The 22,596-nt window shown below is 42.9% G+C and overlaps 2 protein-coding genes across 3 annotated transcripts in view; one reads left to right on the top strand and one right to left on the bottom strand.

Moving 5' to 3' along the window:
• LOC136433134 (anaphase-promoting complex subunit 1-like) overlaps positions 1 to 19,080 on the top strand; it is a 24,058-nt gene extending 4,978 nt beyond the window's left edge. Inside the window, exons 10-53 of the mRNA XM_066424982.1 lie at positions 61 to 159; positions 452 to 542; positions 847 to 912; positions 1,311 to 1,454; positions 1,921 to 2,058; positions 2,237 to 2,297; positions 2,537 to 2,730; positions 2,851 to 2,925; positions 3,225 to 3,428; positions 3,620 to 3,690; positions 3,909 to 4,000; positions 4,307 to 4,455; positions 4,732 to 4,822; positions 5,074 to 5,110; positions 5,598 to 5,791; positions 6,071 to 6,138; positions 6,439 to 6,492; positions 6,794 to 6,900; positions 7,067 to 7,144; positions 7,469 to 7,561; positions 7,770 to 7,881; positions 8,242 to 8,432; positions 8,830 to 9,014; positions 10,704 to 10,795; positions 11,008 to 11,094; positions 11,533 to 11,580; positions 11,705 to 11,787; positions 12,102 to 12,180; positions 12,476 to 12,550; positions 12,875 to 12,960; positions 13,072 to 13,162; positions 13,321 to 13,377; positions 13,542 to 13,735; positions 14,083 to 14,169; positions 14,583 to 14,700; positions 14,855 to 14,932; positions 15,204 to 15,271; positions 15,398 to 15,473; positions 15,735 to 15,797; positions 15,987 to 16,073; positions 16,185 to 16,280; positions 16,575 to 16,755; positions 16,913 to 17,053; positions 18,430 to 19,080. Of these exons, the coding sequence (XP_066281079.1) occupies positions 61 to 159; positions 452 to 542; positions 847 to 912; positions 1,311 to 1,454; positions 1,921 to 2,058; positions 2,237 to 2,297; positions 2,537 to 2,730; positions 2,851 to 2,925; positions 3,225 to 3,428; positions 3,620 to 3,690; positions 3,909 to 4,000; positions 4,307 to 4,455; positions 4,732 to 4,822; positions 5,074 to 5,110; positions 5,598 to 5,791; positions 6,071 to 6,138; positions 6,439 to 6,492; positions 6,794 to 6,900; positions 7,067 to 7,144; positions 7,469 to 7,561; positions 7,770 to 7,881; positions 8,242 to 8,432; positions 8,830 to 9,014; positions 10,704 to 10,795; positions 11,008 to 11,094; positions 11,533 to 11,580; positions 11,705 to 11,787; positions 12,102 to 12,180; positions 12,476 to 12,550; positions 12,875 to 12,960; positions 13,072 to 13,162; positions 13,321 to 13,377; positions 13,542 to 13,735; positions 14,083 to 14,169; positions 14,583 to 14,700; positions 14,855 to 14,932; positions 15,204 to 15,271; positions 15,398 to 15,473; positions 15,735 to 15,797; positions 15,987 to 16,073; positions 16,185 to 16,280; positions 16,575 to 16,755; positions 16,913 to 17,053; positions 18,430 to 18,554 (4,606 nt within the window). The 3' untranslated portion in view covers positions 18,555 to 19,080. The remainder of the gene's footprint in view (positions 1 to 60; positions 160 to 451; positions 543 to 846; positions 913 to 1,310; positions 1,455 to 1,920; positions 2,059 to 2,236; positions 2,298 to 2,536; positions 2,731 to 2,850; positions 2,926 to 3,224; positions 3,429 to 3,619; positions 3,691 to 3,908; positions 4,001 to 4,306; positions 4,456 to 4,731; positions 4,823 to 5,073; positions 5,111 to 5,597; positions 5,792 to 6,070; positions 6,139 to 6,438; positions 6,493 to 6,793; positions 6,901 to 7,066; positions 7,145 to 7,468; positions 7,562 to 7,769; positions 7,882 to 8,241; positions 8,433 to 8,829; positions 9,015 to 10,703; positions 10,796 to 11,007; positions 11,095 to 11,532; positions 11,581 to 11,704; positions 11,788 to 12,101; positions 12,181 to 12,475; positions 12,551 to 12,874; positions 12,961 to 13,071; positions 13,163 to 13,320; positions 13,378 to 13,541; positions 13,736 to 14,082; positions 14,170 to 14,582; positions 14,701 to 14,854; positions 14,933 to 15,203; positions 15,272 to 15,397; positions 15,474 to 15,734; positions 15,798 to 15,986; positions 16,074 to 16,184; positions 16,281 to 16,574; positions 16,756 to 16,912; positions 17,054 to 18,429) is intronic.
• On the bottom strand, positions 18,916 to 22,596 carry LOC136433142 (uncharacterized). 2 transcript variants are annotated; one of them, XM_066425011.1, is made up of 3 exons: positions 22,092 to 22,596; positions 20,835 to 21,030; positions 18,916 to 20,683 (listed from the first exon to the last, which is right to left on the bottom strand). In XM_066425011.1, exons 2-3 carry the CDS (start codon positions 21,009 to 21,011, stop codon positions 19,433 to 19,435), a joined length of 1,428 nt encoding a protein of 475 aa, XP_066281108.1. In that variant the 5' UTR covers positions 21,012 to 21,030; positions 22,092 to 22,596; the 3' UTR covers positions 18,916 to 19,432. The 2 variants fall into 2 exon arrangements, with proteins under 2 accessions (XP_066281108.1, XP_066281109.1); XM_066425012.1 differs by having other exon boundaries at positions 20,835 to 20,994; positions 22,092 to 22,594.

Here is a 22,596-nt window from a genome sequence, read left to right as displayed (position 1 = left end):
TTCAGAAACACATTGTGTTGAAAATCACACTTTGTTGGTAATATTTACCTGTCTCCCCAGGGATGGTGTTCAGGGCCAGGCCTCCAAGGCCTTTCTGATGTCAGACGTTTGTGGACAGAAGTTCCTCTGTTATCTGATACACAAGAAGCACGAGCTCAGGTTAGCCACTTGTTGCCCTGGTTTAGTAGATGATGTTAGAGATACAGCATTCTTAGAATGTTGTGTTTTTATTTACTCAATGAATAAACCAAGAGAACAGAGAGGAGCTGTAAATTTATATATGTATATGTATACTGTAGCATATATTGATGAATAATATGTATGGATTTTAGGATATGTTAGTAAAGTGTTGGTTTCCCTACATTTCTAATTGTTAGCAATGTTGCACTATCTTAAACTGTCAAAGTAAATGTATCCATTATATATAATTTATAACATTTTCTTCTGTCAGATGTGTGAAGTTTGAGCCCAGCAATGACAACAGACAGCTCATCTTTGGTGCCATTACCAAGATCAGTGCCAGGGATGCCATAGCATTGCAGGTGAGGCTGATTTCATTTTTCTTTTTTTCTCTTTGAAAATGGAATTTGCGCAGAATAGTCAATATTGTAGAGATACTAGAATAATAGTAGAACTGACATAAATGCCATATTGTGTTTGCCAAGTTGAATGCTGTGATTTGATTTTGGGGTTTTAAGAAATTCAATTACCTCTTAAAGTGCTGATAGGAAAACATGAGTAACAAAATGTAGATTGCAAATGTACAATAGATACAACTGGAAACTAGGCCTTTGCTTGGTCTGTGTCTGCTTAAACTGAAATCAGTCTTTCTTCTCTTTGTCCCAGAGTCTGAATATGATGATTGTGTTGGATTTACATGGAAGTGTTGTGTTGTACACCGGAACAAGCAAGGTGAGTCAAAACAAAACTGACATTCTATGGTATCACTGCTGTTTGGCTTACAATGAAATTTTCCAAATATTTTGTATATTGCCATACTCAGAATGACCTGTTATAAGTATGAAATATCTGCATCCAAGATTGTTTTTAGAAAACAGGACCAATCAGAACATACAATGTAGTAGCAATCAGAAATTGTCCAAACTAATGAGCATAGAAACACTTTTGCCATGAAGAACTGCTACTTACCGCCACCACCCCTGCCACCTATAAGCTGGGAGGGTATTTCCTATCTTCTTCATTTGTATCACAACTGGTGAATACACCAATATCTTTCCTAAAACAGACTGGTCTGTGTTAAGTATATGTATATCTACAGTTTGTAAACCATCCCCCGTCTGCCCCTGTAGGTTGGAAAGGTGTACCTGGCCAGCCTCAGTAGCAGCCATGGGCTGTCCCTCTCCACCTCTCTCCCTCGAGCAGGCACTCCACTGGATAGTCCGCTTCCAGGCACCTCCAGCCGGGCTCCCAGTGCCATGAAAATACATGAGGAGGTGGGGTTGTAGCTTGTTTGCTTTTTGTTTGTCACATATTCAGTAAAAAGCCTTATAGCATAGCGCACTAGTTCTGCACTTTGGGATGTACTAACTGTATTACAGATTTTCCATCACACACCAAGGTATATCGCTATACTCTTATCAATACATGTGATTTGTTATCTAATGTGCTTATAATGTGTCTGTCATGAACCTTGGCTTTCTCCCTAAGGTAGCAATGTTTAGTATATAGTCCAGTCATACATGTAGGAGTAACTTTATTATGCTCATAAGCTCAGTGACATTAGGATATGAAGACTGCAAACTGAATAAGAATGGTTGATTGTCCATAGTCTACTCATTTGTAACGATTTATTCTGTAACAAATGTTCTTTACCTGTGGATATGTAACCTTTGTCAACATAACATCAGAATATGTACTATAAACATTAGTTTAAGCACTATGGCCCCCTTCCCTGTACAGGTAGTTCTCCTGTCCCCTGTACCAGAGTTGGGAAACTCCTCCAAGCTTCAGGGCTCCACCTTCAGCGACGACTTCTCCTTCCACACCGGCATTCACATCAACCATGTCAGGGACCCTGTGGCCAACAGGTTTACTCTGGTATGACAAAGACTCTTGTTTTTGTGCCTTTTCCTTTGTTACTTATTCATTTAGCCAAAAGATAGTATCAATTTGGCTTTTGGTGCCTGCAAAGTAAAAGTACACAACACGGTCTGTTTCTGGACCCATATCATAATGGTGTTGAGCTCTTAGATGTACTTCTCTATTCTTTCTACAGGAATTGAATAATGGGAAACTTTGCAGCACGTCTATTCCGGAGATGGCAGCATCTCCTCTCGGTAAGCATTCCAGCCTGTAAACCTTTGCTTAGGGTGTGCAATAGTTTAGAAATCTGGTTTTCCAGCTGCTCCTTAAAAATGTGGTGATGTAGAATTGATTAGAACAGATGGTGCCATGTAAGCTGTTATCAATTCATGTAGCCTAAGTACAATTTACAGATACGATTTTGGTAGGTATTATCCTCGAAAGGAAGACATTTCTGAACAAATTGACTTCAACATGAATTGTTCATTTCCAGTGAAAGCCTGTCTGGCAGCTTTAAGGACACAGCTTCCGAAGGACATCGCTGTGCAGCTATTTGTGAAATGGTACACTACCCACAATGCTCCTGGATCCCCCAGCCAATCAGAATGGAGCCTGTTTGTCAGCTGTCTGCTAAGTATGATGGGATACAACACAGGGCGACTGTCTCTCACCAACCCCAACCTCAGGGTTAGTCTCATGAAATGCTGGTTGCCATTTTGGGAGCCCTACTTTTTAACTTGGTACTTGATTTAAAGAAAAGCTTTTATTACATTGTTTAGATGATGTCTGTGTTTTTCCGCCCTCCAGTCTGAGTTAAACAGCTCCATGTCGCCAGTCATCGCAGCCAAGAAGGCTCGTTCCTCAGAGCAGGGCAGCAACGAGGTAAGAACCTTAACACATATGTACAAGATTGAATGATTTCGTTGTGCGTGTAGTGTTTTCCAGGTAGTACAAACTTAATTGAAGTATAATTAAAAAGTCTTTTATAAGTGACCTTCTTGTGCTAACCAAGGGAATGACCATCTGTCTGATATGATACATTTTGTTGTTGTTGTTACATCCTATTCCACCAGTTGCCTTCTGAGCTTTAACTTATCAACTGTACATTGTATCTGTCCTTGTTATAACCAGTAGAAGATTAACCACCTTCAATCTAAGACGTCTTTGCCTCCCTTGCCCAGGACTGGGATTACCTGCTGAGCTCCACCTACCACCACAGCCTGTCCCCGCGTGTACGCGACGCCCTGACCCTGAAGACGGAGGGCCCACTCTGTATCCGTGACGACGTGGAGATGCAGGAGCCGGCCACACCCGTTCTGGATCCATCCGACAGTCTGTTCCCCCACATGCCCCTGGTTCTGTCTGCTCTGCATCTTGTGTATGAAGTAAGTGAATGTTGTCAACTCTAGCCAGGAGGTTTCATGAGGTTTCACCAGCCTTGAAACATGCATTTACAATAGCTGTGAAATCCCCATTTTAGCACACTCTGTGACACATAGCTCCAGTGCAGTTACCTCAGTTAGGAAAGTTTTAACAGCTGGTTCACTGGTTTGTGGTTATTCTCTATATTTCCCAGGACCAGAAGCTGCACGGTCTGTCCCACCCTGAACTGGAGCAGATTGCAGCCATGCTGTGTCAGCTGGCAAGGTAAACTCACTTCTTAGCAACAAGAATCCTTAACTTGTAACATCATCTATCAGCTTTCTGTTGTTTTATCCCTGCCCAAGAATTTCAACAAAGGTATTAAGTGTTTGTTACCCCTTCCAAGAGAGCTTGTATTTTCCAAGTGCTGGTTGCTTGGTTGGTTTGTGAACAGAATACCTCATTTGAAGTGTATTTACTAACCTTGCTGATTCTGTCCCCAGTGATTTGTGTCTTGATGCTTACGTAGACCACTACCGCAGGGACTTCCCATCTGTAGGCATTTACGCAGTCGCTCCCAGTAACATCAGTCAAAGTAGGTGTTGCTTTTGTATGTCTGTATTATGCCATGGTATTGTCACAAGTTAACAGGTCTCTTTAAAACTTTTTAATCATAGAGGTACTTGACTTTGATTTAAACTGTTTTAAATTTCAATCTTTAAAAGTTCAAAGTAACCAGGGTATATACATTTCCTCAGTAAGTAGTACAAAGGACTGTCAGATGTTATTGTTAGCACCCTGCAAAGCTTCCAAGAGAAGACTCCACAACAGTGATTCACCCAAGTGTCGTTACTGCCTATGCGATATGAAGAACCTTCAAAAACTCTAATTTCCTCCGTAGGTGCCAAGGACCAGCTCCAGTTCTCCTCTTCCTTCCCAAACAAGCCTCCCAGCATCCTTCAGTGGTTGTACCAGTGCATGCTGGGAAGGCCCGTGGAACCCTTTCCGCATGTTGCTGGGGTCTGTGAGAAGACCAAGAATGTGGTCATGGTACACTTAAACTATATCTTACATTTGTAAATAGAAGCTTACTATGTATGGTGCTAGTGGTCATCTCAATGCATCACTCATTTGAATTCATTCCAAAACAAAAGGCCATAGATTCAGACATGTCTCAAAGTACACTGGTCTCAAATTATACCAAATAACAATATTTTGCTTGATGTTAAACTTAATTCAAGGAGTTTGAGGACTTCAACATATGGCAACCTTGTAAATTACTGTGAGAAGTAAAAGTGATGAGTGCTATACTATTTGTGTTGGTAGCTGTACTCCCTGTACTTCCAACCCCTGATGAAGGAAGAGGCTGGAGGGTTCCGTGAGGAGGGGTTGTTTATCAAGAGACTGTCAGCTGCAGGTAAGGAGCATGGATGCTGTACTACTGGTTGCAAAGAAAGATATACCAACCATGAGGACCTTTTGCCATTCCAGAAAAGATTTTACTACAGGTTTCAGTCATATCAACCCAAGACTGTCCATCCTTTTGTCAAGCTACTGATAAAGTGTAATTCATTATTGTCATATGTTTTATTTTTATGTGCTTTGCAGAAAGTATTTTTGTTACCCTTATTTGTTTCCTTTGTGACTAAGATGTGTGTTTGGTTACAGGACACAGGGCCAGGGACAGTTTACCTCGTCATAGAGGGTATGTCACCATCTTTCCTATGTATGAAATAGTTTAAGATACATGTACATAGCAAAAGTATCCTGTCATAATTAGTGAAATTACACTTTAATTTACTTTTGTCTTAATGTAGCTGAATCAATGACTAGCTTACTTGATTGATTGATTATGTTGCTGTAAGTGAATAGTTTATTATTGACCTCTGATGATACAGGTTATTCTATTGCATGCCTTCTCTATGCTGCCACTTAATATCCAGTGACACGATTTCTTCATCTGTGTCATTGATATTGATACAGAATATCAAGTAAAAGTTTTATGTTTATGGTGCAACTTATGCTGCAGTTTGTGCTCCAACTGATACTTTATTTATTTATATTCAAGAATTTTTTGGTAAATCAACTTTACGAACTTTGACTTTAAGTTGAAGGGACTACCTAGTAGTCTAAGCATCTTTATATTTGGTAAATAGATACAAAGTATATGTTTGGTTCGTTTAACCCCCCAGCATCAGCCTGGACTTTAAGCAGAATTACCGCCTGGGCGAGCGTGTCGTGTTGCACATGACAGAAATCGGGATGACCGCGGAGGATCTGGAGATGTTGCCGTTTGGCGTCGCCCTCCCCCTCCGTGTGGCCATCCACGAGTGTCGCTGCAGCACGCCCACAGACTTCCCCGCCGCAGCGTACAAACTCATTGGAAGTAAGTCTAGTCATGGGCTTTTAGTCATGGGCTTTGTGGAGTAGAATTTTTTTTCTAGCCTCATGAGAGGATTTACATGTGTCCAAAAGTCATGTAAAATGCTTTTACAAAAGTTAGAAATGTTCACTACATATCATTGACACTATCTATATTTTGATAAATGGCCTTTGTTGTATCATTTGAGCACTACTTATGTTGTATCTAAGACATTGGTTTCTGGTGGAACTTGTTTTCATTGTTGTATAGTGTACAACGTTGATTTTCTCGTTCTCTTTGTAGGTCAGCAGAGCTTAGGAATGCAGTTGAAGTCAAAGGGCAAAGGACTTGTCAAAACAACACCAGAGGAGGCAAGTAGTGTACAACTTCTATGTACATGATGATGTTTGGATTTATGTATCATCCCTCCTCTTATACTAGATTAATGTACTTCTATACAATGTCCTTCCTTAAACCTTGTCCATTTGTCCTTTTACATCACCACCAGAAGTGATAAAAGTAATAAAATGAGATTTAACAGAAAAATAACTTAGTGCATAGACTGATAGTATGGCATACTATGGTTTACTATATACACTTTAAATGACACAAAGGCTAAGCAGACCATTCAGTGGAAGGACTTCTAATTTTGAGATCCCATCTTCTTCCAGAATTTGTTCACAGCAACAGAAGAGGAGGATGGCATGGACACTCTTGACCAAGAGGTGGCTATTTACTTGTTTTAATTATTGTTTTATATTTGTTTTGAACCCCACCCCTATTTTAAGCTAGATGATCACTGGATATTTATTGCCATTTAACTGAGAGACATTCTACATATGATTATGTTAGATGAACATTTCTGGGGGTCATGTCTGCTATATTTTGATTGGCCATGACTGTAATGTCTCAGTATTCTTTGTAATGAAGAAGTCCCACTGATTGTTGTCTTGATAATGCCACTTCTCAACACAGATAGACTTTAGTTCTAAGAAGTCATTGGTCTCATTTAATTACCCTCCCCAGCTCCTGAAGCTGAGGTTCCCAGATGACCTGCGGGTCCAGGAGGTTCGCAAACTGCTGCAGTCGTCCAAACCTGCCACGGTGCACGTGGTGCAGAAACCTGAAGTCAGGTACAACAATCTCTTTCAAGTGCAATTTCATTGTTTAACGTGTATATTCACTTTGCCATTGATCTTTTGCGGTTGTTTCACATTGACCCAAATGGGCAAATGTTGTGCTGACCCAACACCATAAATGAATGAAGTTATTTTCACATCTCCCTTCCCTCCTCCCCAGTGACCATGACTATCTGGAGGAGCAGGAGATGAAGCTGCTGTCTGTGTGTCAGAGGACCATGGCACTGCCGGTGGGAAGGTCAGCACCTGAATCTACATGTATATCTGTATATTAACCAGTTAACTGACACCTGTTTCAATAGGCCTGTTCTGTACATCAAGGTAACATCATAACTGTCTGTTGAAATGCCCGTATTGGCCACTATATCTGCACCAAGTCACAAGTATCTAAATTCACGTACTTCTTACAGCAAACAAGTCCCCTGACATTAAGAATTGGAAAAAATGAATAACTTTCAGACTTAAATTTACAATGTAACTTGGTTTTGAGGATTTTTGCAGCCTATACTGTAATGTATTTCTTAGAAGTTACAGCAGTTTTGAAATGACTTTTGTTTAACAGAGGGATGTTTACCCTGTGTACCTACCACCCGGTACTGACCGAGCCGCTACCCATCCCCAAACTCAACCTGACTGGCAAGGCACCTGCACCCAGGTAGGGAAATGTTTCATTGTACCTCCAGTACCTTGTATAAACAGTAGCACTTTTTGTGATATTTAAAGACATCTGAGCTGTCCTCCTCAGATGCCAATGCATCTTTGACATTATTGTCAATGACAAAAAGAAATACACAATTTTGACACACTTTATTTGTATCAATTAAAACGTTTAAATGGAATTGTTATTTGCCCTGTGATCCCAGAACCACGACCATTGAGCTGTCCAGAATAGAGGTTCCCACAAACATGAACATGTGGCCGTCCTTCCACAACGGGGTCGCCGCCGGGCTCAAGGTCGCTCCAGAGTCATCAAAGGTAGAAGGGTTTACCGCCATGGTACCTGTAGTTTGAATTCACCAAATTGTGTTTCTGTAGAATCTAACATGCTTCTGTTACAGAATAGCACTAGAAATATATTAATCTAGTTGCTTCCAATGAAAATAAAGATTGAAATAGATCTCAGTCCAGTTTAGCTTACAGACCAATTGTAAGCTTAAGTTTTTATATGTCTGCTGTATCTGCTCTTTCTTGATACTGTCCTCTTCAAGACTTGTTGAAATCTTTAACCAGCATCTCTCTGAAACATTTTCATCCAAGGGAAATGTCTTTGTTACTGCTTTTGTCTTAGAGATGAAAAAAAGCATTTTTTTATAAACATTTCCCATCTCTTGTCAGATTGAGTCCTCATGGATCGTCTACAACAAACCAAAGAGTGCAGACCTGACCAATGAGCATGCAGGATTCCTGATGGCGCTGGGTCTGAACGGCTACCTGTCCAACCTGAACACTCTAAACCTGCACGACTACCTGAACAGGGGTCATGAACTCACCAGTGTAGGCGTGCTGCTGGGGGTGGCCGCTGCAAAGTAAGTTTGCTTTTTGTACAGATGATTTTTTACATTCATTCCTGAGAACATTTATTCCACAAAAACTTCCCTAGTAATAGAGATCGTTACTTAACCTTCAGCACACTGAAGTAGCCGTTCTGCACCCCATTCTCTTTTAGATAAAGAGTTAGACAGCAGGGAGAAGGTTAAGATGTAAACATAATATGTGGCATGTAAAAACAGCAGATATTTAACAATGCTATCATCTTAACTGAGATATTATGGAAAGGTTGAAAATGGTACTTAGGTGATCTTTGAAGGTTTATGTTTGTCCAAGTACCACAGGAAGATTAGCGGTAATGTTTAAGTTTATCATAAATCAAAATACACTCAAAATCTCTAGTTTTTAAATATAATGCCAATCCCCCCACCCCAGGAGAGGCACGATGGACGCGGCCACCACCAGGATGCTGAGTATCCACGTGCCGGCACTGCTCATCCCCACGACAACCGAGCTAGACATCGCACACAACGTACAGGTCGCCGCGGTGATGGGGGTGGGGCTGGTGTACCAGGGAACCGGACACAGACACATGGCAGAGGTCCTGCTGCAGGAGATAGGTGGGTGGGGTTGTCATGGTGATGGGGTTGTCATGGTGATGGGGGTGGGGTTGGGGCTGGTGTACACCAGGGGACTAGACATTGGTACATAACAGGTCCTACTGCAGACTGGGTGGTGTACTGATAGAGATATTTTGAGAAAAGAGAAAAGGCTCTTTCATTGCATTTCTTGTTACAGTCAAACCTGCCTAGGCGACCACCTTTTCAACGCGACCACCTGGCCATGGCGACCACTTTTTCTCGGTCCCGAAAATTTTCCCCATAGGCACAAGCATTAAGCTGCCTGCCCAAGGCGACCACCCGTCCAACGCGACCGCGACCGCCACGAATTGGGACCGCACAGAGCACAATCCCTGCCCATGGCGGCCGCCTAATTTTTAAGCGTCTGGTGACATCAGATCATTTTGCTGTCAGATTTCAAGGAAATGTTTTCAAGACTGTAAAGGACAAAAATAAGGACAAAAATATATGGAATAGCAATGTTATAGCATCGATTCCTCCATGAAGTGTTTTAATAAAACGTTCCCCCTATAAACATTGTAAAGACAAATGTTTGTGATGTTGTTGTGCCTATCGTAATCTTATAGTTTAACGCAAACTCATTTCCGTTTAAACTCAATTTTCAAAACGAATACATAGTGCATGACGTCAAAAGGCAGATATCACAGAAATTACTATCTATTTCTTGTATTTTCAACAAAAATGTGTCTATGTCTTGCTAAATTCCGCCGAAAAATGACTTCGCGGCGGGCAAAACATCGGGCGAGAAATGCTGTTCCTTGGTCCCGACGCCATCTTGGATTTGGGGCAGCCCGGATTTGGCGTAGCGCTGACTTTTCTAAAACACGATGCTTTTGTGTATGAACATTTACGAATACTCTAGTTATTGGTGAAAATTAAAATTATTATTTTCTTTCTATTCCCATGAATCTCACAAAATTTTATTGGACGCTGTGCGTTCTGCTGCACTGACTTACCTTTCGATGCGGTCGCACAGAGCTAATGGCGGCGCGGCGCGACGAAATTACACCGTTCCGTTTTCATCTTTAGTTGTCAGATCGAAAACTTTTTGACCTTTTCATCCAGCGGTCGGCGCCCCAAAAAAGGCTGGGACCAGCAGGCGTTTTCTAGGGATCTGTCTTAGTCCTTAAAACTTCGATGATGTGCGTGTGTACTATTTAATGTAACATGTGAATGCGGGAGGGCGCTGCGAGATCATCGAGGCAACCATTGTTTTGTAGTAAAAATTATGACGAAAATTTGTACACGATGTAGCGGTATACAATTATTACATCGATAACGGAAAATGCAATTTTTTTAGGATCTTCCTGTCAATCAGAATTGAACCTGGTGGGGGTCATGCTGTCTAAATTCACATAATTTTCCATCCATTTACGTACTGGATTTGAAAACCTCGACCTGGAAACATGTGAGTAGAATCCTCTTCATGGCGACCACCTGTCCATCGCGACCGTTTTTGCTCGGTCCGCCGGGTGGTCGCCTTGGGCAGGTTTGACTGTACATTGCAAAATAGAATCACACCTTCCCTTCTATTGTCTGGCAAGGTCACACAAACCTGATTCATTTAATGAAGTATTTCTTTGTCTGTATTGGTTTTTGTCTGTTTTACAAAATTGAGAAATCTTTCAACATTAAAGAGATGTTACAGTTTGTTTCTTGTTTGTGCAGGAAGGCCCCCTGGCCCTGAAATGGAGAACTGCACAGACAGGGAGTCCTACTCATTGGCAGCTGGGCTGGCTCTGGGCATGGTCACATTTGGTGTAAGTTTTTCATTAGTGCCACACAACTTATCATATAGATGCTTACTGCTGTCCAGTGTGCTCAAATGACATACTACTGCTTCAGAAAAAGATAAGACACTGGAGACGAAGGTGCCACTTTTTACTGTCTGTCATTTTGTACATCAAACACAGTCTGCTGTCTCCATGACAGTCCTGATGACAATGAAAACAGAAGATTTGTTGTTTTTCAGCTTGGAGGAGAGAGTGGTGGTCTGGCTGACCTGAACATGGCTGACCAGCTGTACCACTTCATGGTGGGGGGACACAAGAAACCACTGGTCAGTGGAGTAGGCACCGCACCTGGATGTGTTTAACTGTTATAATACAATGCTAAACTTTCTTCCAACACTAAGGTATTCACGGATCAAATTTTCGATGACCGCTGTTGCCTTCTTCAGGATCAATAATGACCAATAACTGCCAAACGTAAACTCGCAAGAGTTACGGATACGTGACTTTTATTGACACGTGTCATTGCAGATACGTGACGTCAGCAATTGGTCAAACGTGCCAGGAAGTTTATCTGTAGCCAGGGTGGGTCAGCTTTTTGAGAAAAGGGATTATCTTCCCTTGCCATACATGTAAGCAAGTTAAAGCAAGTAGCAAAATACATAATATTACATGTATCTACAGCCTTGACCACACACAATGATGCTGATGTTAGAACTTACCTTGAGTAACCAAAGTATCCTTTCCTCTTTATATTGTTCTTTCAGATGGGGCCGCAAAAGGACAAGTTTAAGTCTCCAAGTTATTCAATCAAGGTGAAGATTTGTTGATTTGTTGTTCTTTTCTCTCTTTGTTGTATTCGTACACTTAGATTCTACTACAAATGGTTTACCTTATGTACATGTACCGGTAACTTACAGTTGTTGCTTTGTTTCCCAGGAGGGTGACCAGGTGAACATTGACGTGACGGCATCAGGGGCAACCATAGCTCTTGGCATGATGTTCTTCAGAACTAACAACCAGTAAGGCACTTTAACTCTATAACTCAAGGATTTTAGTAACTGCTGTAAACTAAAAGTCACTTTTTTACCTTTTTATCCCAAATGCTTTTCAGGCGGGCCCAATTTATATTCTTGGTTCTGTGACCTGTCAAAGGGAAAATTACATGTAAGCATGATTGATTGATTTAAGAACCAACAAATTTAATTACTGTGGCCTTATTTGAGTTAAACCAAAGTAGGTGTTTAACAAGATTGGTACAATGAAGTTCAACACAGTCAATTCTTCAGACCCTCCATGAAGTACCATACCACTGCTCCATTTTCTTGTCCCACAGATCTGTTGCCCAGTGGTTGTCTCCCCCGGACACACAGTTCCTCCTGGAGTTTGTTCGCCCAGACTTCCTCATGCTCAGGGTAGGTGTACTGTGGGGATCTTCAATCAGAGACAGACAATGTTTGCTGGCAGAAGTAGACTATTTTCTTCCCGTTTTCTTTTTGCAAAGAGGTTCAAAAACAAGCCTTTTTAGGGTATTTAGAAGTCATAAGATAAAGTGCTATATTCCAGGGCCAATGGCCAAATATGGTAAGAATATGGGTGAACTTGATTTAATGTCAAACTGGTGTCAACTCCTCCCCCATTTTGTTTTCCCCAGTAAAGCCCTTAGTGTTTTATCAAGATATATCCTGTTGTTTCCTCTGCCACGTCCAGGTGATTGCCAAGGGACTAGTCATGTGGGACAGCATCCAGCCCACTAAGGAGTGGATCTGGGACAATATTCCAAAGGTATGATTTCAATGGTTGTTATAAGTTTTGAGGTGTTGGTTTGTATCACATAGCCAGTAAACTGTCCCATGGCATAACACACCAAATCTGCAGTTACAGCTAGAGTTAATACATGTAAGTACAAGCTGAAAATATGGGACTGGTTGGTTTCAGCCATTAGACTTGGTTTCATCTTGCATGTTTTAAAATGAGAGCTTGCCATTGTGGTAACAGCCCATTTACTACTCAGTAGCATAGAACTAGCTTAAAGCCAGTTCTATGCTACTGAGTAGTAAATGAACTGGTACTACAACTGTAAGCTGTTATTTCATTGTGATTTTCCAGATTGTAGAGCAGTTTGCCTTCAAACAGAAGAAAGAAGAGGTGCAGGCACAAGCTGCAGCCCTGGGGATAGACTATCAGACCGTCAGGTGGGTACTAAATGTATTTAAGCTACATATTTGGACCAATTCTGTTTACATTGTTAACCACCAACATTGATAATTATGAATTCTAAGGATGGCACATTTGTTTGACTCCAGTCAAGCCAAGGCCAACATTGTGGCAGGAGCGTGTCTGGTCCTGGGCCTCAGGTTTGCGGGGACAGCCAATAAAGAAGCTTACCAGACTCTGGTAACCATTTTGTACTTTGGGCTACGCACACATAGTTTTATTCTACAGTCGGATGTTTTCATTTTTTTCAGTACTCTCTCATGACAATGTTCTCTCATTATTGTGATTAGTTCTACATCATAGTGTTGTCTTGCCTTCCCTATGTGTTTGTTTTCTAGTTCTCTTTTGCCAATGACGTCATCTTGCTGACGAGAAAACAGTCACTTGTTGAGCAGGTAGGCATCCACCTCTTGATTGCTGTTTGTCAAGTTTTTATGTGTTTTGTTTTTGTTTGACTTTAGATGATCATTGTAAATGATACACAATGCAGCTGCAAAACTGGAAAATGAATCATTTATTCAGACTGATTGATATTTTATTTCTTGGCTGTTTTCCCCAGGCTGGCCGGCACATAGTGGAAGCCTGCCTTGTCGTGATCGTGGTGTCGCTGTCGCTGGTGATGGCAGGGACAGGTGACCTAGGCGTCCTGCGCATCTGTCGGCACCTGCACCACCGCATGCTGTCGGAAATCACCTACGGGATGCACATGGCCGTCCACTCCGCACTGGGACTGCTCTTCCTGGGAGGGGGAAGGTCAGCCGTAGGGGGTTTCAACATTGTGTTTATCATGAGAGCTACAGCAAACTAATTACAACATTACTGGTTACTAAGAAAGACTGAAAATACCTTTTTTAGTGAAGCGCAAGGTGAAATAAGCTAGCACGAGACAAATAGCAAAAGGGTTACATGAAATGTACTACATACTTTGATGTTACTCCATATTGCTAACATAAGTATTGAAAGGAAATGTTTTTGATTGTAACTATTGCAAAGCAGTTTTAATTATAACTAGTGAAAAATTACCCGTTGCTACGTGACCCTTGAGATCTGCTATGTGTCATGCATGATCATGCTGTTATAGCGAAGTTTGTCTCTTACAGATACTCCCTGAACACCAGCCCTGAGTCCATAGCTGTCCTGTTGTGTGCCCTGTTCCCCAAGTACCCTGCACACAGTAACGACAACAGGTAAAGGCAATCTTACAGTGATTCTGCATAGCTTAGAATGTGGACAGGCCTCACCTAAAGTTTGGGGTGCAGAGTAGCCTAGGTACCATCCTGGGTATTCTATGTTCACTACCTATAGCTACTACAAAACAACTGGAATGATGATTGGATTGGACATGAAGAAATCAATTTGGTATCCAGCCTATTTGATAGCACAGTGATTATTGCAGCAGATGTAAGGTAACCAGGATATTGTGCCTAGGCTAGTTGCCAAGACCAAGCTGATTTTGCAAAATATTGATATTTCATCAACCATATGTCGATGAAGGTTAGACATCAAGATAATAAGATACGCCAAATAGCAGTTACTCCAGCAACTGGATATGATTTTCACCAACCAGTTTGAGCTGTTTTCATGTTTTTCTATTGTTCAGATACCACCTACAGGCCCTCAGACACCTGTATGTTCTGGCTGCCGAGCCACGGCTGTTGCTGCCACGAGACGTGGACACCAACAAGGCCTGCTACACAAAACTGCAGCTGATATTTAAGGTATAACTCCACTTGATACAGGACCAAATATTACATGAACAGCATTACCTCCCTTAAATAGACGCTTAAACAAATACCAACACAAAGAAGTCTTTAAAATGAATTTTTAACAAAATCCTTAATTCAAGTACAATTACATCATAATGTCCCCCAGGAAACCCAGTGGCACAAGGAGTGCAGTGTGGAGACCATGGCTCCCAGCATCCTGCCAGAGATCAGCAGACTCAGACAGGTGCAGCAAGAAGTCTTCTTCTTTTAAGATTAGTTCTTAGTTTGCTTTGTAAAAAACATTTGTTGGTTTGGACTTTTCAGATTACGGAGTTTCCGATATCATGTCAAAGTTACCACAATGTAACAACAAATGATTTCTATTTCTCTTTAATTTCTGTTTAACTGCTGTAGGATATCAAGGAAGGTAATTTCCTGTCATGAAGTAGACATAGAAATAATAATGATTCATGGATATGTATTATTTACATGTATATTGTTATTGTATTTCTCAGCTTTCCATTCTGGGCCCCAGATACTGGCCAATCACCATCGACACCCAAAAGAATGGTGACATGCTCAGGTATCATATACTAGTACTTTTCGTCAGCAGCAACTTCTTATTTGCCATCACTGTTTTGATATCAGGTAATAGTTTTCATTTCATATCCCAACTCCAATGCACCTTTTGTTGAAATGCTTCCTCCAGGGAACTCCTGAAGAATGGAGGAGTGGTGTACGTTAAACAGAGAGCTGGGCACATGTCCTTCTCAGACGACCCCAAGGTACAAATCCCACTGTGTTTAGCGTTGTAAGAAACTACTATACAGTGCACCAGCTTCACATGCTTTCAGCCATAGCTGGTTGTAGATACAACAAAGAGCTTGTCACATTGATTTAGGCCCTGCACATCAGATAACGTGCTTATTACATTGTCTAGAATGTCCAATGAAATATCTCCTGCTATACCTGATGGTAAAAAAATCCATTCTACAATTATCACCATGTCTTAAAATTCTGAAATTCAACCTGCTCTTCCATTTCAGGGCTTCAGAAGTCTTCTTGCCCAGAGTTCCATTGGTGGGGAGTCACGACACCACTCAGTTACAGTATGTACCCAGCATTTATTTGGAGTTAGTTCTGGCAAGGTAGCAACATGGAAAAGAACATTGGTTTGAAAGACTGTAAATAAGTTTTACTTGAGAATAACTTGAGGCAAACATGAGTGTTTTTCACTAACCAGCATTGTTGAAAATCCATCTGAGACCATGTCATCTTTTGTCTGTATTGTATTTCAGACAGAAGAAGTAAAGTCCTTTTCGTCAGACCCTAATGTTGAGGCATTTGCTGACTACTTCTGTACAGGCAAGACAGACACAGAAAAGGTTTGTACACGTCAACAGCCAACTCTCCACTTGTCCAAAATCATATCCAGTTGCTTGAGTAACTGTTTTTTGGCATATTTGTTTGTTGACCACCTGTGCACACCTGTTCAGGAGCAGGAGAAGCTGTCCTGTGTGGCCTCCCTGTTGTACGAGTGCATCACCCAGGAGAAACCTGACCTGGTGCCAACACACCTGGCAGCCATGCAGGTATCAACACACTTCTTATTTATTTACCACAACCAAGACAATGCATCATGAAGAGCCTAAAAATAGATGTTTTCAACAGGGTTTATTGGCTAATTTGTTTATTGGTTAAGTTCCAGATAGGTACATTTTGGGAGATGTCTTGGACCATATTAATATGCCGTAATATTTTTAAATAGGCTCATTCTATTCCAATTACTCTCTTTCTAATTGATATGCAGTTAAGACCAGTGACAATCCCCGACTGTCACAATGCCCCCCCCCGCCAACCCCCCCCCCCCCCCCCCCCCCCCGCAGGTGGTGGACAGTCTGCAGGTGTGTCCCAGCTCCTTACAGCTGGCCCAGGTGCAGCTGCTGCTGGCCTTCCACCAGGCAGCCCAGCAGCACGGGGAGGACCGAGTCAGGCCGTTGCTAAGCGACGAGTTCTTACTCAGCCTGAGGAGCAAGATTGACAGCTGCATGGACCAATGGCTGAAAAGTAGGTGTCAAGGATTCTGGGCAGTTCTTCTTTTTTGTGCCTAGCTGCTTCCTTTCAAATGCAGGTTTTGACAAATAACATACCCATCAGTTTTATGACAAAAAGTCTTATAATGCTTTCTTGTTCATTGAATCTCATCATGTCTACCTGCCTGCAGGCTCTGGCCGTGCTGTTGGGAGGTACATCCGTGAAGGAGTCATCGCCCCCGACGACAGTCTGCTGTCCTGTTTCCTGGTGTTCTACAGCATCCCTCCTCATCACCAGCTGGTACAGTCTGGCATCTCCATGGCAACAGATGGTAGGTATTGGTCGAGAAATCCTGCAGCAGCAGATTGTAGGATAGCAGTCTAGAACCACAGAGATGTTGGCATGAGTAGAATTAGGAAATGGTTGGCCATGAAAATCTACAAAATCTGAGGGACTGACTGTATTCCTCCTCATACAAACATGACTGAATGGATGGCATGTGCACATGTGTTGGAGAGTAAAGCAAGTAGTTAAGTTGACAATCTTATTCGTATCTCAAAAGCGTGTGGCATAGCAGCGAAAACTTAATCAGGGATACTACAGTGCTTTTATGTTTCCTAGATTGCCTCATTACTTGCTCCTGCAGATACCTTTGCAGTCAGAACAATACCTTGTTTTTGATACCCCTGCTAGTCAATTGATTTGGCTCTAGTTCAGATCTATTGTATGTTGAGCGTGTTTGTGTGTATAGCTTGCTAGGTACACCTTCCCAAAACATTCAGACTTCACTCTATCTTTTCTCACAATAAAAGCTCCCACAATGAGCCAGCCATTAGCAGTCATTTGACATCTGCACCCTGCTAAAACAATTATGACAAATTAGTGTCGATCCCTCAGACTTTCCCAGGGTAATAGGTAACCATGGAAGGCTGTAAACAGGCTGCTGTAATATGGAACATAAACCTTTAAGTTAGCTTAGTGTAAGAATCTGACAACTATACATTGTTTTGTGAAGTGTTCAAACATGATTCTTGGTATTATCTGCTGCAAGCCCTGCGCACTTCTCCCTCTTCTTGACATTGTGCCTGTCAAGTACATCTATAAGGTTTGAATTTCATCAGACACCCATGGCTGTTGTGAACCCTGTCACACTTTCGTATCATTTCAGTGAAAAACATCATTCTAGTAGTCCTTGTGAACCATATCCCACACGCTCATGATTTGTTTTCTTTAGGGAGTGACAGTGTTCTTTCACCCCTTGATGGAGGTCAGAAACACGTACAAAGATTGAGTAATGTCATACGTGCAACTCACGTTTTTGGAATGTGCATGGGGCATGGTTCGTGCCTTGAACTCTTACAGCCGGTTTTGTTACAGTCCCTGACCTGCTTCTCTTTCAAGTTACCCCCAACCATTTATCATGTTTTGTAATCCCCTGCTGCCATTTGTCAGGTTTTGTATCCGTTCACATAAACAAAGTATTGTGTTACTGCTGCCCAAACTGGAGCCAAGGGCTAAAAATATCCATGGGTACCTGCAGTTTGCGGATAAAAAATTGAAATTGTGGGTAAAATAGGCAATTTGGGGGCAAAAAACATCCAAGAGTTGGTATTATGAACTGCCATTTAGTCAGTAACCATCGTTGATTTTATTACCTATTGTATAACTGTTCACAAACGAGGTATTGTGTTACCGCTGCCCATACAGGCTCCCTCAGTGTCCCTGAACTGGTGATGAGACTGAAGGAGCTGAGTCTTCCCACATCAAGTCTCATCAAGATGCTGTCTGCTCTGTCTTTAAGTCAACCAACAGAGGCTTCTTCAAACAGATAGCACTGGCAGATCCTCCTTTGTAAAGTCTTAGAGACTGAAGAATCACCACAAGTCAGATAAAGATGTTTCCAGCGCTCTCTTTTAGACAGCCAGTGGAACCTTCCTCAGACAGACATAACTCTAAGGGCAATACCTGGACCCTCATCTCTGGTACTGCTGTGACAGCTTACTAGTATGATGTCTTAATTATTGAAGAAGATCAAGGTATCCTCACATACCCCATTTCTTAGCAATGATAACGTTTAAAGGTGTAGAAAGAAACAATGGATCATAGTTGATAATCTTTGTCTATACATGAGTAAGATTAAATGTACATGTAAAACTACTACTATGATAGTACTGTAATCATGAACGGCAGGAGAACACTGCAATATTTTGTTTATTACTGAAATATATATACATGTATAAAATCTTACTGTGAATTTTCAGTGGCTAGCACGTTATGTTAATCATCGTTGTCAGTCCAAACTGAGCATTTATAAGGAAAACAATGAACTTGATTAAATCACTGATGCATCTGAAACAACACTGTTTGATCCTGTAAATCTGTTCAGCTGTAAAAGGTACCATAACTAGTCAGCCTGTCCCTGTTATCTATCTCCAAACAGATAAGTGGCTTTGGCATTCCTCGTTATTTTACTCCTTGTGCTGAATCTGTATGTCCTTCAAGTGTTGTGGGTTTTTATCTTAAGATAAAAAAAGGTTGCCTTCATAAATACAAGACAAGCAAAAAGGCACAAAAATAGCCCCAATCCTTTGTTAGAACTATCGACAGAACAAAACTAGACTTGCGCAGTCCCCATAGCTAGCAACAATTGTGAAATCTAACTATACATGCAAAGTCTACTCAGTGCCTAACTACAAATACATGTTGAAGACTAGTTCTTGAAACTGTCCTGTTTCTTGCGGAGCGCTGTCTCCCTCATGGCGCGCCCCATTCCTGCCGAGCCCTCCCCCAGCCACGCCATGATCCCCGTCTTACCCGTCGCTACCTCGATCTTCGAGACGATTTCCGATGGTTTCATCTGCACACAGGTGTTCGGGTGGAGATAGGCGAGTGCCCTGCTGCGAGGGAGCACCAACAGCTCGTCTTGGTTCATCTCCGAGTAGAAGGAACCATTGGCGCTTAAGGTCGAGCCGCAGCTCCTTCCCGAGTCTGGACGCGACCAGGGGGACGCGAAGTGGAGCTCAAAACACATCGGCGGTGGCCGCAGTCCTTGGCTCCCGACTTCCACGGCGTCGTCGTTTGCAGGTGAATGTGCGTCGGCGTCTTGGCCTTCGTTTGTTTGGCAAGAAGGCTGTGTGTGGGCCCACTTTTCTTGGAGCGGAGGTGACAGAGTAAGGTCCGGCTGTGGAAGGTACTCCCGCGCTAGGTTGTGGATTCTCCACGCCTCCGTGTCGGACACCTTCTTGCCAGACTTGGGCGCTTGGATGGGAGGAAACGTCGTCGTCGAGTTTTTCGCCGTCTCCGTTGGACCAGTAGGGGATAACCGGGATGATTTCGGCGAGGCTTGGTCGTACAGATGTTCATCTGAAGAGTCCGCCCTCTGAAGCACGGGGCTGCCGGGGGTTTGGTTGGTTGTCCGTACCTCCTCGGCTGACCGAGATGTCGTTTTGGCGAGAGGCGACGATGGCAGGAGGGAGCGGGTCTGACCGACGATCCTCCGTCGAACGTTCGGCGGGGTGCTGACCAGGTAGTGATCGCGGTACTGCGTCTCTGAGCGCAGGGCGACTTCGTGCGTCACCGGCTCGTTCTCTTTCCCAGCGCTGTAACGCTGCCTTGTGGAGAAGTCTCGAACTGTGGCGCAAACAGGCCGAGCGGGCGCCGTGCTTGGCGGGAACGTGTTCTGTCTGGTCTTGGGCCGATCACTCAGCGCTGTCGTTCCTCGCTGTGGCTGGGAAATGAACAGTCCCTGGCCATGACTCAGCGCCTTCCTACCTGTCCTCGGCGTCCCCCCGTCCGACAGATACCCGGTAACCGCGGCTGTCTTCGCCCTTAGCTGTGCAAGACGTATCTGAAGACGTCTTTGCTCTGTCGTCAGGTACTTGATGACGGCGTCTCTCTGGAGCTGCGCCGACTTCACCGCCTCCTGACGCCTGCGGTTCTGGATGTCGTTCTGGTGCCGCACCTTATAATGATGATGATAATGATTACAACATTGCTAGTATAATGATGATAACGGTTGGTAAAAAAAGACATGAACAATCACAGCAATCACGGAGTATATATTGCAAGGAAAAGTCAAAGTTACATTCTATATAGATAAAATATATATTTACCTTCATGACGGTGTCGGCGGTCTTTGGGATGACGATGACGGGGGAGTCTCCGGGTAGAGTCGGCTCGCGTTCGCCGCCCGTCGGGGACAGAACGCTCGGGAAGGAGCTCGACATCATCAACGAGTCCCCGAAGTCTTCTCCCGCGTGCTTAGTCCTGTTCCTGTAGACGGCATGCATGGTGCAGTTCGTTAGTACCCTAATGTCGGTGAAAGATACAGAAATAATGCAAGAACACCGTCAGAGATGTCCTCCCAACAGCGCCAATGCTTCATCAAACTAGTAACTAAGGTGAATGAGATATTTTTACATTCGTCACACCTGGGGTGTCCATATGCGACACATGGAGTGTGACAGATGTCTCAATGGCAGGTAAGGAAAACAACATCTAGATTTACTGCCCTACAAAAAGAGCGGCGACCCCTGGCCGGCTGCGGTCAAGTTGTAAGAACGCCGGTGCCGGATGTGGGTCACGTCAGGTGAAAAAGCTTTAAGAACACGCAAGTTCACACATAGAGAAAGAGGAATTTTCCGTTACCTGCAACAGTATATCATCTTCCGACAACAGTTTTCGTGCGCGGGTGTAACATTCAACTATTCATTTAGGCTACAGCAATTTGATCAGGTGTTTGCTGCATTTGTTTTTCCACAACGTTGGCTGAGGTACGAAAGGTTGTACTTGCTAACTCTGGTCCCAACTAACTGAATAGATGCTGCCTTGCCGGAAATTTACACCTTGTTGCCCTGTTACTTTGGTGAATAAGCCAGACTAACATTGTCTAACAATGGTCTGGGTTTCTCCACACGACAGCGTGAGAAAACTACGTGTAACTAAATTATGAGTAAGGCCATTTAACCTACTTGGTATGAGGAACAACCGACGTGGCCAATCTGGTGAACCCACCGCTTCAGGGTTCGACTCCCACCATTCACGCAAATCACACTTAAAATTCCACCAAAGTCAGTTACATCCTATAGAGTGTCTGTACTTCCGCAGCAGTCTACGGTTGACGTCTTGTCTGCCGTTTGTTTTTGCAACCATTATCGCCATATTCGTAAATCCCGATTTCCGTGCAGTGCAATTGCCTGCTTATTTTCATTATCGCTAGAGGTTCATGACAAACATAAAGGTGATAGGAGAAAACTGCTATCAAAAGAGAATGGAACAAGCAAAAATGCTATCAAAACACCATCCGTGAGCTCGTTGTACAATCTATAGCCATGTGAACAACAGAGCTATAGTATAGAGGACTCACTTACAGAATGAGATGAAGTTAGCCTCAGAGCAACTTCCAGCGTGGAAGAACTTGCGACGTTGTCTTCTGCAGCTCCACCGGACACGACTCACAGTACAGTTTGTTCCGGTCAGTGCAGCAGTTGCTGAGTTTATATACTCTTATTTCCAGGGCCTTGGAATCACAATTCTTTCTCAAGTTCCTACGTATGTTTGTTGTTCCTTTGTGACCGGAGTGTTTTTCAACAGGTCATGGACCCCATACTGTTGCGCAGGAGTTCTTAGGCCGCACGTTGGTTGAGTGATGAAGAATCGCGTCCCGCGTGTTGGTAGGATCGGGTAAGTCCCACTGAAAGGCGTCACAGGATTAGGTTTCCCGCCAACAGAACGGAACATGATTTATGGCGATTTTCTATGTTTGATCAGTATCGTCTTAGTGTTTGGGCAGCGTTCGACAACGTGAAACAACACGGCAATGGATCTGCTTTGGATACCTAAAGATACGACCTTGGTTAAAAGGCGTTTAAAGGT

This window comes from Branchiostoma lanceolatum, chromosome 4, assembly GCF_035083965.1.
Source record: "Branchiostoma lanceolatum isolate klBraLanc5 chromosome 4, klBraLanc5.hap2, whole genome shotgun sequence".
In the NCBI taxonomy this organism is placed as follows: Eukaryota; Metazoa; Chordata; class Leptocardii; order Amphioxiformes; family Branchiostomatidae; genus Branchiostoma; species Branchiostoma lanceolatum.
Note: the sequence above shows the minus strand (reverse complement) of the source record. Positions and strands in the feature narration are given on the sequence as shown.

Coding starts and splice junctions, on each gene's coding strand:
- LOC136433142 (XM_066425011.1), bottom strand. CDS start 21,011: ATGCATGCCGTCTACAGGAACAGGACTAAGCACGCGGGAGAAGACTTC. Junction 20,684..20,834: donor CCGCCGACACCGTCATGAAG/GTAAATATATAT, acceptor CATCATTATAAG/GTGCGGCACCAGAACGACAT.